At 34.3% G+C, this 16,691-nt stretch overlaps 1 protein-coding gene across 2 annotated transcripts in view; it reads right to left on the bottom strand.

Annotated features, from left to right (window-relative positions):
* Positions 1-16,691, bottom strand: part of GRIA4 (glutamate ionotropic receptor AMPA type subunit 4) — a 543,339-nt gene that overhangs the window by 57,552 nt on the left and 469,096 nt on the right. For both annotated transcript variants that reach the window (XM_060105639.1, XM_060105638.1), the window contains exons 10-12: positions 12,130-12,336; positions 6,182-6,552; positions 253-451 (exon numbers count right to left, since the gene is read on the bottom strand). In XM_060105639.1, the coding sequence (XP_059961622.1) occupies positions 253-451; positions 6,182-6,552; positions 12,130-12,336 (777 nt within the window). The remainder of the gene's footprint in view (positions 1-252; positions 452-6,181; positions 6,553-12,129; positions 12,337-16,691) is intronic.

Raw genomic sequence — 16,691 nt, 5'->3', positions numbered from 1 at the left:
TTTATTTACCTTTTTGTTGTTACTTTTCCTTAGTAAGGGTCCCTCTTGCAATGTGAATAAATCAATTAGCTTTTGCAAATTAAAGTGATTATAAAATCCAAGTAGAAGTATATAGCATTGCTATGTTTAAACATAGCAGTTACCATTGTGTTTGCAAAACTTATAATAGCTAGAGCCCATAATATAATAATTGGCAAAATTGCCTGAATTTGAGTTATGAACATTTCCTTTTTAGTTTCCCCCTCAACTTACTCTGAAGAATTCTTTTGTTGATCCTGAATCCAATGTTCCATAGGCAATTTCTGTTTGTTTGGCCAGGTCTTCCGCACTTTCTATGGGGGAGACCATTCTTTCAACAGTCAGGAAAGCAGCGAGGTTAGCAGTATAAGATGATATAATGATGAGTGTAAAGAACCACCAAACACCTCCAACAATTCGACCTGAGAGGGATCTAAACATGGATAAGATAATAACATTTTCTTTTCTATAATCAACATAGAGAAAGAAAAGAAATACCATCAATTCACCATGTATGTTTAATAAAAATTACAAGCATCATTTTATGTTCTGAATAGTCTACTCAGAATGGTTCTAATATTTCTGTATCACCTGACATCTTTTTTGCTATATTGAATGTATAAATGCCGCATTTAGAATACTTTTCCTTTTTATTGCTTACTTGGCAGAAATGTAGAACAGAAAGCCTTTCCTTCAGGTCCAGAAGAGGAATGCTTACTTAAATTCATTGATCCCTTTTGCACTTTAGCATCTCTGAAATTAAGATGCAGCCTATGTTTGATGAGATAAAACACAGTACCACAGTTTGATTGGCAGCACTTTTTCTCTCTCGGTGGCACATAAAATAGGAATACATCTTAACAATTGGTGAGCTCTTAGATTTGATACAAGATGGCAGATGCTCTTCTGAGAGAACTTGTTTTTACCTTCAGTCAGAGCTATGCCAAGATGGATGGGACATATGCCAAGGTGGGGCTGGACCACATGAAGACCTAGGATTGGTCTCAAAGTAACCATAGTTGAGAATGTTTTGTTTGTTTGTTGGTTGGATTGATATTCCATTTCTTATCTGAATGGAGGATGAGCTATGTCTTAAAGTGCTTTACATACTGGTATAAAAATGTTCTCTCTGTCACTTCCAACATGAGACCAAAGCATGTGACTTATTAATATGCAGTGTAACAGCACTGAAAACTGAGGTTAGAGCTCAAAAAAACATTTTCTCTTCACCATTTCTCGGTTATCAGGGATGTGTGGGTGAGCAGAAGAAAAGTGAGAATGAAATGAATAAAAAATTCAGAGCATAATCATAATTGATCTCAGTCAACAGGACCATCAGACTATTTAAAATTCCTGTGACAAAATATTTTTAAACATTTTCTTAATATGAGGAAAGATTTCATATTTTCAATGGCATTTCTAGCTTAAAATGCTCCCTTCTTAACCATTATTATATAAGTGACACCTGTTGGTTTTAACTTATTTGCTTAATCCTGGTTTTAAAACCATAAAACTGGGGATTTGTTCAAGATTGAGGAGTAGAAGGATGTGCGCTCACTCCCTCTTGTGAGAGCACTGGAATCACAACTAACTGCTGAACAATCATCGACAGGAGACACTGGAACTCACCAAAAAATTACCTCACATCAAAAGACAAAGGAGAAGCTGCAATGAGACAGTAGGAGGGGCACAATCATAAGAAAATCAAACCCCATAACCACTAGGTGGGTGACTCACAAATGAGAGAACAATTATTCCACAGAAGTCCACCCACTGGAGTGAAGGTTCTGAGCCCCACATCAGGCTTCCCAACCAGGGAGTCTGGCAACGGGAGGAGGAATTCCCAGAGAATCAGACTTAGAAGGCTAGCGAGATTTGATTGCAGTACTTCGACAGGACTGGGGGAAACAGAGACTCCACTCTTGGAGGGCACACACAAAGTAGTGTGTGCATCAGGACCCAGGAGGAAAGAGCAGTGATCCCATAAGAGACTGAACCAGACCTACTTGCTAGTGTTGGAGGGTCTCCTACAGAGGAGAGGCGTGGCTGTGGCTTATGGTGGGGACAAGGATACTGGCAGCAGAAGTTCTGAGAAGTACTCCTTGAGCTCTCCCAGAGTCCACCATTAGCCACACCAAAGAGCCTGTAGGCTCCGGTGCTGGGTCACCTCAGGCCAAACAACCAACAGAGAGGGAACTCAGACCCACCCATCAGCAGACAAGAGGATTAAAGTTTAACTGAGCTCTGCCCACCAGAGTAACACCCAGTTCTACCCACCACCAGTCCCTCCCATCAGAAAGCTTGCACAAACCTCTTAGATAGCCTCATCCAATAGAGGAGAGACAGCAGAAGAAAGAAGAACAACAATCCTGCAGCCTGTAGAATGAAAACCACATTCACAGAAAGATAGATAAAATGAAAAGGCAGAGGGCTATGTACCAGATGAAGGAACAAGATAAAACCCCAGAAAAACAACTAAATGAAGTGGAGATAGGCAACCTTACAGAAAAAGAATTCAGAATAATGATAGTGAAGATGATCCAGGATCTTGGAGAAAGAATGGGGGCAAAGACTGAGAAGAGGCAAGAAATGTTTAACAAAGACCTAGAAGAATTAAGGAACAAACACCCAGAAGACAGACAAACAGAGATGAACAATACAATAACTGAAAAGAAAAATACAGTAGAAGGAATCAATAGTAGAATAACAGAGGCAGAAGAATGGATAATTGACTTGGAAGACAGAATGGTGGAAATCACTGCCACAGAACAGAATAAAGAAAAAAGAATGAAAAGAAATGAAAGCAGCCTAAGAGACCACTGGGACAACCTTAAACACACCAACATTCGCATTGTAGGTGTCCCAGAAGGAGAAGAGATAGAGAAAAGACCCAAGAAAATATCTGAAGAGATTATTTGAAAACTTCCCTAACATGGCAAAAGAAATAACCACCCAAGTCCAGGAATCACAGAGAGTCCCAGGCAGGATAAATCCAAGGAGAAACATGCCGAGACACATAGTAACCAGACTGACAAGAATTAAAGACAAAGAAAAATTTTTTTTAAAGCAACAAGGGGAAAACGACAAATAACATACAAGGGAACTCCCATAAGGTTAACAGCTGATTTCTCAGCAAAAACTCTACAAACCAGAAGGGAGTGACACAACATATTTAAAGCGATAAAAGGGAAGAACCTACAACCAAGATTACTCTACCCAGCAGGATCTCATTAAGATTCGATGGAGAAATCAAAAGATTTACAGACAAGCAAAAGTTAAGAGAATTCAGCACCAACAAACCAGCTCTACAACAGATGCTAAAGGTACTTCTCTAAGCAGGAAACACAAGAAAAGGACCTACAAAAACAAACCCAAAACAATTAAGAAAATGGTCATAGGAACATAAATATTGATAATTACCTAAACGTGAATGGATTAAATGCTCCAACCAAAAGATACAGTCTTACTGAATGGATACAAAAACAAGACCCATATATATGCTTTCTACAAGAGACCCATTTCAGACCTAGGGACACATACAGACTGAAAGTGAGGGGATAGAAAAAGATATTCCATGCATACAGAAATCAAAAGAAAGCTGGAGTAGCAATACTCATATCAGATAAAATAAACTTTAAAATAAAGAATGTTACAAGAGACAAGGAAGGACACTACATAATGATCAAGGGATCAATCCAAGAAGAAGATATAATAATTATAAACATATATGCACCCACCATAGGAGCACTCAATACATAAGGCAAATATTAACAGCTATAAAAGAGGAAATCAACAGTAACACAATAATAGTGGGGGGCTTTAACACCTCACTTACACTAATGGACAGATCATCCAGACAGAAAATTAATAAGGAAACACAAGTTTTAAATGACACAATTGACCAGATAAATTTAATTGATATTATAGGACATTCCATCCAAAAACAGGAGATTACACTTTCTTCTCAAGTGCACATGGAACATTCTCCAGGATAGATCACTTCTTGGGTCACAAATCAAGCCCTGGTAAATTTAAGAAAATTGAAATCATATCAAGCATCTTTTCTGACCACAACACTATGACAGTAGGAATAAATTACAGGAAAAAAACCCGTGAAAACACAAACACATGGAGGCTAAACAATGCATTACTAAATAACCAAGAGATCACTGAAGAAATGAAAAGTTTTTTGATAAACCACAGCAAGATCCTTTTTGACCCACCTCCTAGAGTAATGGAAGTAAAAACAAAAATAAACAAATGGGACCTAATGAAACTTCAAAGCTTTTGCACAGCAAAGGGAACCATAAACAAGATGAAAATGCAACCCTTAGAATGGGAGGAAATATTTGCAAACGAATCAATGGACAAAGGATTAATCTCCAAAATATATGAACAGCTCAAGCAGCTCAATATTAAGAAAACAAAGAATCCAATCAAAAAATGGGCAGAAGACCTAAATAGACATTTCTCCAAAGAAGATATACAGACGACCAAGAAGCATATGAAAAGCTGCTCAACATCAATAATTATTAGAGAAATGAAAATCAAAACTACAGTAAGGTATCACCTCACCCTGATTAGAATGGGCATCATCAGAAAATCTGCAAACAACAAAGGCTGCTGAGTGTGTGGAGAAAAGGGAACCCTCCTGCACTATTGGTGGGAATGTAAATTGATACAGTCACTATGGAGAACAGTATGGAGATTCCTTAAAAAAGTAAAAGTAGAATTACCATATGACTCAGCAATCCCACTACTGGGCATATATCCAGAGAAAACCATAATTCAAAAAGACACCTGAACACCAATGTACATTGCAGCACTATTTACAATAGCCAGGTCATGGAAGCAACCTAAATGCCCATTGACAGATGAATGGATAAAGAAGATGTGGTGCATATATACAATGGAATATTACTCAGCCATAAAAAGGAATGAAATTGAGTTATTTGTAATGAGGTGGATGGACCTAGAGTTTGTCATACAGAGTAAAGTAAGTCGGAATAAGAAAAACAAATACTGTATGCTAACACATATATATGGAATCTAGAAAAATGGTACAGATGAACCAGTTTGCAAGGCAGAAATAGAGACACAAATGTAGAGAACAAACATATGGACACCAAGGGGGGAAAGCGTGTGTGGTGTGGTGGTGATAGGATGAATTGGGAGATTGGATTAGTGTACATATGTACATTAATATGTATAAAATAGATAACTAATAAGAACCTGCTGTATAAAAAACAAATTTTTTAAAACCCATAAAACTATTACTTGATTTGCTTTGATTTCTTTTCATTTCATTGAGGATTATTGACTCAAATTTATATGTTATTGGAATTTAAGCACATTTATAGCGTTCCTGGTTCTTAAGGAATGCAAACTGCATTGTAGCTAAAATGTCTCTTTTTGAGGAAGTATTTCTTTAAAAATACATATATTTACGATGCTAATATAAGTCACTATTTAAATTCAATTCTTAGATTCTCCTGTCTTCAGCTATTTTTCTGAGAGAAATTTGGTATTTTTCTTGCAACAGGAGGTTGGCTGTGTTTTTGACAAACATAACTGAAACATCTTTATGGATATGAGCCGTGACTCCACCGATAAGGAGAACAAATATAGTGTTTACATTGCTGACTCTTGCGTACTGCTTAGCTTGTTTATGATTATTAGATAGAACAATGTATATCTGAAACCTACTATAGTAACTCAGGTTTTAGGTAACTCCATGGTAGAAATCTCCATTAAGCTACATGGGATGTAAATCGACTTCAAAATTAATTTTCACAAATGAACAACAAACATTTGATTTTGAAAAGGAGACAACATGAAAATAAATTCCTATTCTTAAGAATTTAGATTTAGTTTCCATCTGTAATCACTGAAAGAAATATTAATACTAAGTTATTTTTGAGCATTCTGATGGGTTCCATATGTTACTTTTCCATTGGGAAATTAATCTTTATGATGTATCCATACTTTGTGCTAATTTGGAAAAATCGGTTATGAGTATATTTAGATTAATTTGGGATTGCAAGGTTTTTCTGTGTTTCAAGCAGTGCTCTGCCTCCAGGAAAAGAACATATAGAGAGATGTTATGCACAATATTTAGAGTTACTGTGGAATTGGTGAAGAACTTAAGGGTTTTGAAACTAACCTGGGTGAAATGTCACATCCTTGCTGCATAAAAGCACCCAGGGAAAACCAGAGGCTGTTAAAGATGCCAAACTCATTGGGAGGCTGGTCGCTGGGTCCTTCCTTTCCATCTTCTGGCTCTTCTGTGTGCCACTCATATGGACTAAACCTACTAACTAGGAACAAGACCACGCTGACACCAATGTAGGCAAAGACTATGCACATCCAGATCTCATAGGCCAGAGGATCCAAGAAGGAAAACACTCCTGGTTTAGATTTCTGAGGCTTTTTGATCATAATAGATATGCCCAAACTCATGAAGGGCTTAGAGAAGTCAATGACCTCCTCTCGGACCAAAGTGATTGTCAGAGGGGCAATAGCAATCTCTGCTTTCTGTAAAAGAAAAGACACATGAAAACATATAGGTTAATAGATTTCATGAAGCAAGTAGTACTGGATTGATCCATTCAAAGTTAACCAGTTATGTATTTATTCTATATTTTTTGGGGAATACCAACAATAAATAAGGCCAGTGATAAATACAAAGATGAACAGATTTGTTTTCATAAAATATTATATCACTTTAATTGCACAGAATATTTTTATTGGTGCTAGTAATTCGATGAAAGGAAGAGAAAAAGAGTAGACATAAGCAAAAATAACTTGAATTCAAATAACTGCCTTAGTCTTTAAGGGTCTGAGATGGCGCAGAGGAGGATACATGATAGTTTTTCCATATGGCTGAATTTCTGAATTTCTTAGCCAGAATTGCTGCTATTTTGCAGTCTTTTCTGTTTCATTTGGAGTGTTGCCACTGATTCATTACTTGGCCATTCCTTAATATTATGAATTGTGAATTTCAAACAGTCTTTTCTTTTTTATTCCTGTCCAGTTATGAGAAAACCTATCATAAAGTCTGTGTTTGTGAGATAAAAGAAACCTATTGTTTGACAATATTTGTTGACTTAGCATACACACACAAATCTGGAAACTGGCATTTATTTCTTCCTATTCACATACTTTGATTTCTACTTTCAATTTCTAAAAACGATTTTGGAAAACAGTGGATTCAAGTCTCATATATTATTAATAAGAAGCCAGCTTCCATTTTCATTTTGTGATTCTGAGTAATTTTTCTGAGCCTTTTTCCCTATCTCTAAAATGAAGACATTTTCTTTCCTGTTTACCTCATTGTGTTATTGCAATTATCTGTTAAACAAATCTTAATAAAACAATAGTAAGCATTTAATGAGGGATTATGTGTCTATGCTGATTTAAATATTTGGAATGGCTTTTCACTTAACCTTCTTAAAGAGATAAACAAGCTTATGTTTATCATTGTTTTATAGATGATGAAACTGAGACTCAGATGAGTTTTACACATCATAGCAGCTCTGCAATTTGAGACTGTACTTCTATTAAATCATGCCATCTCTAAAATCAAATGAAATAAAGTGTGGTGAAAAAACTGTAAACTGTTACATGATCTACAAATGAAAAAAGGTTTTTTGATTATTTATTTTAAAAGGAAAATATTTGGCATTAAAATGGAATCTGAAACACAGACATATATGTTCTTACACAGTGGCTGCCACTCTTACATTCACTCTATATCTCCTCAGGCCCCTGGATTGATACAATGGCCATCAGCTTGATACAAAGGCAACTGGAGGGTTAGCATGGGGAATGTACTCTGGCTGTCACGTTTTCCACTGGGTGACTGAGAATTAACTGCATACACTTTCAAGTGGGAATAAACTTAGTTCACATCACAAATGCCCACATAAAATACAAAAGCCAGAGAATCATTGCTGAGAGGTTATTTCCCCATAGTTATTATTATCTGTATAATTTTCATTATACAGATGATATATGAAGTGATATATGAAGTGATATATGTGATATATATCAGTGATATATGATTCATATACAGTGATATATGAAGTATATATAGAAAAAATAGTATATAAAAGCAGAACCAGAAATTTAGGAAAATTTATCTTCATTTCTTCCACCTACTCTTATTTTTTACTTTATATATGCCCTACTAGACATTGTTTTATGAATATTATTTTTCTTATTTTAAAATGGGATAATATAGAGCAGTGTATTTTATAATTCCTTTTCTCAAGAGAATGAGTTATTTCAACATATATAGTAAAAATAAGTTTTAATGATTGCAAATATTTTATCATGTTAAAGCATCAACAATTACTCAATTTATTGTTTTGGGGGTATTTTTTTCCAGTTTCTCACAATTTATAATAATGGTGATGTGAACACCTTTGAAGACAAATCTTCACACATATCTTTATTATTTAAAATACATTTCTAGAAAGGGATTGCTGGTGTAAATGGTAACAATCTTTTTAATGTTCATTACATGTTTTGCCCAACTTTTCTCCAGAAAGATCATGCAAATAGCACTGTGGGAAAGCACCTTCGGCTTTGAACCTTGTATACCCCCTGTGTATCTTTAGTCTCATCTATCTTCACCAATTTGCTAATCTCATTGTATTTATTTGAATTTTTTTTTGTAAAACATATAGCCACTTTTACTCTTTTTACATACTACTTGTCATAATCTGTCCCATTTCCATATGGAGTACTCATTTTTTTGCTTACTAATTTATGTGTTTTAAAACAAATATTAAAAATATTATGTTTCATATATGTTTTTAATATTCCCCCAGTCATCAATTTTTGTTTACATTACTTAGTTCATGGTACTTTATTGCATTATATACATTTTAAAATTTTGTTGTAACCATATAAAATTATCTTTTTGTGTATTCAGCCATTGGTTTCATGCTTAGAAAACTCCTTCTCATATCATGATTAATCTCAATCATATATTTTATTCTAGTACCTATGTTCCCTCTATAATTTACCTAGCATTTTGCATGATAATGTATTACAAAATTGTCCTGCTTTCCCAGCGGGAATAAGTGAATAATGCATTCTTTCACTGATTTGAAATACCACCTTTCACATACTACATTGTTATGTGTAGTGTCTTCTGAGATTTTTTATTTATACAAGTTACCACTAATGAGAGTAAGAGCCTTAAAAGTAGAGAAGCATGAAGAGAAATAAAGGAGTCTCCAACACATAAAACTAGATGCAATGGAAAGCAAACATTAGATGATAGTGTGACAGCAATGTTCAATGAGGACACATTTGAAGTTCTGAAATTTGTGATTTGAAAGAGGCCAGTGAACAGCGGATACATCTGAGTTTTCTCTGCTAACATTGGAGATGTTGTGTTTGCCTTGTTCCATTAACTCTCAGTGACTTCCAAAATTGTGAGAAATATCTCCTGTAAGAACCTGATAATATTTGGATTCTCAAAGACCTCTGGAGTAAGGCTGAGGAACCAGCATTTTAACACACCACAGGTAATTCTGGTGTTGGCAGGCCATGGAACTTGCTTTGAGAAAATAATCCCTTGGGTTAAAATATACACACACAAGTACAGAGGGGCCTAGAAGAAGGCCCTGGAGCAGTGTACCACAGAAGATCATATAATGAACTTGCTGCAGTGTGCAGGTGTGACAGGCAGAAATGACCTGAGAGTCCTTTAGAGGTTTTGATAGAGGTTTTGATCATTGGGGTAACCACCTGGTGGTGTGCTGAGATTACATATGCCTGTCTCACAAATAATCTATTCCTAAAAATTACAGTAACAAAGTTTGCAAAGAATAAAGTAAAAAAAAAATGGATTCAAAGTTAATCATTTTGCTGGCTTTGTTGAGTATAAGAATATAGATGGAGTTTTATTTAGGGCCCTGCAAACTGGGATTTCATGTAAGTATTAGCAGTAAAAAGAAAAAAAAGTAGTTGAGAAACAAGTAAAGACTTTGCAGACACCAGAATGGAAAATATCAAATCTTTGGAAAGTGTATGAGACATGGAAAAAGATTCATTTTGGGAAAAAACTGGACAACTCAAGTGGCAAAGATCAGATTATTTAAACCCTAGCAGGCTGGCTGATGAATGAATAAGCATTAATAACCATTATGTTCTCTTCTCTCTCTGAGAACTGCCTGACTTTGAGACTTTCTGTGCCTGTGACACGAGTACTATTGATACAATTTTTTTGTTGTTAATTATGTTACTCTCTTCATATCAGCTGTTTTCATTATTTAAACAATATTCTCCCAATAAAATGTGGTCAGAATCCTTGCCAAGGGGTGAGCCTGGGCTGCCAAATTGGTAAGGACTCCAGAGGAGAGATATGTAACAAATGTCTTAGAAAGTAACTCTGGTTAGTTATCCGGTTCATAATTAAGTGGTAATCCAGGAATGAGTTTTTGAGATCAAATACTCAGTAGTGTCTTCTGAAGGAAATGAATTAGTGTAGGTCCAACAATTAGGTTAATGTTCACATTTAAAGTCTAAAAGTTTAAAATATTACCAACGGACACATGCTTTAGGAACCCTTTTTCTTTGGGACTTAAAACTCAATATCAAACTGTTGATGAACCCTGTGATAAAGTACTTCGTGATTTTTTAAAACTGCGAATTTTGTTTTCCTCACTTAGGGCACCTAACCAGTCAGCAGTTCTTTCAAATGAATATAAAACTAACTAATTGCTCTTTAAGGTCAAAAAATTTCCTCTTGCTGCTGAGGTTATAGCTACCATACTGGACTGTGTGGAGAATGTTCATTGCTTCACGGTCTGAAAAGCAGGCTGCAGAACCACAAAACTATTGAATTGCAGTTCTGGCTCGGAAAGTGAGCCCCTCTATATATTTCAGTTATGCTCTAACTTGTTCTACCTTTATTCTTTCCTGGAGAAGGATGACTCTTGTGTAATTCTTTATTTTTAAAGGGGTCTTGTGAGAATTAATCAGACAGAATGTGTTTTGAAGGTGAAATTTATGAACTATGAATTAGCTTATAGAAAATTTCAGAATACATTTCAAGTGTACATGACTTACTGGTTACTTGATGAATAGAGCTTACTGTGAACTCTAGGTTTGGTTTCTGGACTTTGGAAATATCATACCTTCACTAGCATTTGATAACTGTTGGCTTGATTTTAACACTTTGCAGTGGAATCTGAAGAGACCGATCTTGTTCTGGTTCAGGCAGGAATGTCTTCATGGAATTTGCCCTTGGTTTTCAATATACACACTCAATACCTTGTGAACTCAAAGAGAAGGGCATGACATGCTTTCATGTGAAGCCCACTATAGAATAAATTCTAGCTTTTGTGTTTTGTTATGTAGGAAAAAATGATGTTGTTGCATTAAGTTTAAATTTATTGTGTTCAGCAGAGTTGTAAGAACCTCACATTATTATTATTATTATTATTATTTGTGGAACGCGGGCCTCTCACTGTTGTGGCCTCTCCCATTGCGGAGCACAGGCTCCAGACGTGCAGGCTCAGCGGCCATGGCTCACGGGCCCAGCCGCTCCGCGGCATGTGGGATCCTCCTGGACCAGGGCACGAACCCGTGTCCCCTGCATCGGCAGGCGGATTCTCAACCACTGTGCCACCAGGGAAGCCCGAACCTCACATTATTGATGAATACTTTAATATATGTTAAAATAGTTTACTGATCGCTTCACCAATAACTTAAAAGATATTTACCAGTAAATATAACCAACAGGGATATAAGTAACTCTCAAAACAGTTCTCAAAACAACATGTCTATGGTATAGCAACATCAGGCTTAAGAGAATAATCATGGCAGATACTGATGTCAGTGTTTTTTTTTTATAACATAGGACATTGTATTCTGAATTTTTATCTTTTCGAAGTTATCAAGTATTAGTTTCTCCCATTGTTTGGAAATTGCATTATTAATGAAATAGAGAAACATTTGACATCATATATGCTTCTTTGAATGTAACTGCAGATTTAAAAGACAACAGTAGACATTTAAAAATTGATATATGCCCACATGAAAAAAAAGCTTCAGGTTTATGTAAGTAAATTTTCAATAGATTGGTTTGCTTACCCCATAAACAAGTTCCCCTACCATCCCATTCCAGATCTTTGTGTCTGCATCCCTTGCTCCATATTTTCCATCAGGGACAATGGCAATTTTATACTTGATACCAATGTGTTTTGCAATTTCAGATGCCAAATCTACACAGTATCCTTCATACTTGTCATTTCCTTCAAACATTTCATGATTTTTCTTGTACATAACATATGGGGATTCCTATAATGAGAGAAGTAGAACTGTAAGGGAGAAATTATAAAACATTCAAAAATTTTATGCAACTTTTCAGTTTCAGAATTTAACAAAATATTATATTTAGTATTAGTACACACACTGATTTTGTGTGACAAGAACTTGCTAGTAAAACAGATGAATGTATAAATGTGCTTAGAAGTATATTAAGTTGCTTTACATTGGATACTAAAAATTAAATCTTTAAAATAATTTTCTCTTGAGTGATTATTACATACCTAGCACTGTGACTGTGATAGGAAAAATATACATTAATAATAGACTAGAGAAGCATAAATTATCATCTATGGCAATGAAATTACTATTTCCAAAGTATCTCATGACCTGAAGACTATTTAGGAGTCAGCTTTGTGTAATAAAAGACTCATTCAAAGTAACAGTTCTCTGTATTCTGCATCTTATTTAGTCACATTCAACTGAGACTTTCTTTAGGAAAAGAGTTGTATCATTTTTCTTTGCTCTTTAGTATTTAGCAATATGCCTTTCTCAGAGCAGGCATTATTAGCAAGTTCAAAGAAGAAATGAATTAGTAGCTTTTAAAATTTTATACACTAATTTACATTAAATTGACTTTCCTAAAATTGTTCTATATTTTGGCTTTAATTAGGGCTGTGTTCCATGAGTTTTTATTCTATTATAAAATATATTTCCAATGGAAGCTAATAATTTTTCCCCAATTGTGACACACTTCACACACTTCAAGTAATATTCCCATTTAGTTTCTGAAACAAGTAAGACAAAATAGCATGAAGAATTATTGTGAAAATACTTATAAAATGAAAAAGGTTACTGTCAACTAATAATAACTGAACAGTTTTCAGTACACACACACACACACACACACACACACACACACCCTCTAAACCAACAATTTAAAGTCTGTGAAACTAAAGAGACATGTTAGCAAAAAATACTTGATTTTATAAATAAAACCTAATGCCACCAACTCAAAGATAGGCCTGGCGAACACACAGTACATACAGAACTCCTGGTCACACTTCAGATTTTTTAATTATTTGCAGACAAGGAGTGACCACTTTTGACCACAGTGTCATTGAAGTAATGATTTATATTTTATAAAATTGTACTGTGACATTTAGTAATTTTAATACGAATCTTTTCTCTTCTCCCAGAAATCTGTAGTTGGGAAAGTTGAACTTGCTCTTAAAACTCTGGATTAGAAGGCAATTTACTTTGTATTACATGGCAGTCTACACTAATTCTGATTTTGTTTTTAAGTACTTTGTAAATGTAGAAACTATTTCTAAAAACTTAATAAAACTGTACATTACATGATATATGATTCTCTCATAGAGATGTCTAAATAACTCTATTGTGGGAAATTGTATAGCATTGCTCCTTGTATTGTTTTCTTAAATCCTGCCTTAGGTAGACAGGGCCAAGTGACCCAGAAGTCTCTCATTTCTTCCTTGAATTTGATGAATATTCTAACACTGGACTTGGGTAAAGAAAATTTCTCCACCAACAAAATAAAGGCCACTAATTGTTTCTTTAGATAGATGAAAATTACTTGTTAACTTACAGAAAACATTCTCCAAATATGAAGCATTTTGCAAATTATGAATGTGGTTATGAAAATCGGTGAGTTGTTACAATTCATTGTTAATTTCTAAGCTATGCTATGGAATATTAGTAGATAAAATGAACTAATCCTTTCATTTTTTCTTGAAATAGCTAATTAAAATATGGAAGAATATGTATAAAAAATCAAGAATCACACATTTGCAAAATGCTTAACATTCTAATTGAAATGGCTGCTAGTATAACAAATTTGAGAGGTTTTCAAAAGGAATATTGCTAAGGTTCACATTTGGTACTAAGGTTGATAAATTCTAAAGTGTCTGAAATATTTGAACACATGAATTTTAGCCCTCAAATATGTATACTACCATATTAGCTTGTGTACAGAAGTTTCTCTAGCTAGTATTATCATCTAATTTGCAAAATCCCCTCTACATTATATAGTGAACAATTTGCTTCATTCAAAGTTGCATTTTTAGTATTTACTTAAACCTTTGTTAAACACCCACTGTGTGCCAGGCAGCTTGCTGGGAACTAGGGGTACACAAATAAATAAAATATCCCCTTTGTCCTCTTGTGATTAAGGTTAAATTCTTTGTAATAAAGGTAAAGGAGTGAGAGTGGTGGGGGACAATAATAAAATATAGTAGTAAAAAATAATATTAGCCCTCACTTATTTAGTGCTTACTCTGTGTCAGTTACAGAGTTCTAAGTTCTTAATTGTTCTTTAATTGTGCTCTTTTATTTACTTTTCACACTGCCATTTTGAGGTAGGCATTTCCCATTTTGCAGATGGAAAATTTAAGCTTAGACAGGTTCAACAAATTGCTCAATTTCACAGAACTAGCAGGAGTGAGAGTTGAACCTATGTTTTGAAATATCTGGACATTTTTGAAGCTATTGTTGCATCTGTCAAAATATATGCAACCATTTGAGATTTCATATGATTTAACAAGCAAGGTGACAAGATTAGATAAATGAATTTCTATATTTTTAGTGAATGAAATTCTCTATATGAAATCTTGAGTAAACAATGTAGATAAAACATTTCCATATTTCCTCATCATGTCTGGTACTCAATAATTATAAAGCATTCAATAAATATAAAGATCTCCTTGTCTATCAGTGCTTCCTAAATAAGAATATCATGGAAAAGTAATTGTATTAAAACTTCTTATTCAGACCTTCAAAAGGAAAGTAAATATTGACAAGTTCCAGGTCACCTCTTCTGAAACAGATATATGTATATATAAATACAAATTTATTTAGTGTTTTTGTCTTTTTCAGTTTCCTTTTTGGATAGCAGGGACCCATCAGGTCTTTGTTTTCCTGACAAACGAACCAACAAATGCTAAATAAACCTTCAGCTTACTGAAGATGTTGATTAGAAATTTAGCCAGGCTTTTTGCACAAACAAGGGCATGCATAATTGTTGATATTCAGATATTGGTGCATGGAAGTTAAGAGAAATAAGATGATCACACTCAGAAAGATGGAAGAACAAAGGGAGAGAATTGCTAGGCATTTCTTGCACAAAACCTCTCATAGTTGCTCAGCTCTTCCCAATTTCTTTGAGTGTGTCTCATTTTCCTTTTCTTTCACATCAAATCCAAATTAACAGCAAATCCTCAACACTTTCCCAACCTCTTCATTTGACCCATCCTGAATCTGATAATTTACCCACAAGTAGCCCTTCAAACACTGCATACTTGAGGAGATTCAATACAAAGTTTGGGGGCTACTACAGGTGAAGAAAATACCAAGCTTCTCAATATAATAAAAAATGAGTTATAGTCAATCATTAAGGGGTATTTGTGGGCCGTTTTTGTTATGCAACCTTATGGAGCCCCAGGTGTTCAACTGGGAATACAAATGGAATATAACCTACCATCTTTGTTATCAACTACTTTGTTCTGTGGGACAATAATTCCTTAGAAGTTATTTGAAATGCATTATTTCTTAGTGACTATGAGTTTATTACCACAATTTCCATAATGCATAGTGTTCTACATCTGCTCTGCAATTTCAGGAAAGAAATCAATCTCCATTTAAAGCTACTACATTAGGGTTTGCTTATGAAAATGTTTGTGTAAATGAATTAAGATGATTTTCAATCAATAAAGTATCATTTTCCTATTGAGGAAATTCTTGTTTGTATTTAGCAAAAGTAAAACTGTTGAAGTATATATATTTATTAGAAAAGCTTTAAGATTTTCTAAACATCACAAATATAATCATTAAAATTGCTACTTGGAAACAGTTAAAATAATAAAATCAGTAGCATCAACAAAAGTTATTTGCTGTGTGGATATTTGTTTTTCTCCAAATATCTTAATGTAGATAATTTAGCCCATGTGTAAAATTCTTAAAAGTGAATATTAAAATGTTATTATTCAATACATAAAAAATGAGTAAATTTAATGGTGGCACAGTTTTAAACTTATTAAAAATAACTTATTTAAAAACATTGAGTTATAAGCTCTTTGGAAGCAGGTGTATGTATGGGAAAGATTAATATCTGGTACAGGAAGAAAATAAAAATATCTGTATTTTCTGTATCAGTATATACATATATGTGTATATAAATATGCATATGTATATTGTATACACACATGCATCTATGTATAGTGCATTTACAAAATTCTACATAGAGAAGATAAAATATCAAACAACTCATAAAAAGTATAAAAAATATTCCTGGAAGGACTAAGTGGTATAAGTAAAATTGCTTTAAGGTTTACAATGTAATTCTGAGTCTATGGTGAATAAATTTGGATTTT

This window comes from Mesoplodon densirostris, chromosome 7 (genome assembly GCF_025265405.1).
Source record: "Mesoplodon densirostris isolate mMesDen1 chromosome 7, mMesDen1 primary haplotype, whole genome shotgun sequence".
Classification (NCBI taxonomy): domain Eukaryota; kingdom Metazoa; phylum Chordata; class Mammalia; order Artiodactyla; family Ziphiidae; genus Mesoplodon; species Mesoplodon densirostris.
The sequence above is the reverse complement of the archived record's forward strand: the minus strand, read 5'-3'. Positions and strand labels throughout refer to the sequence as shown.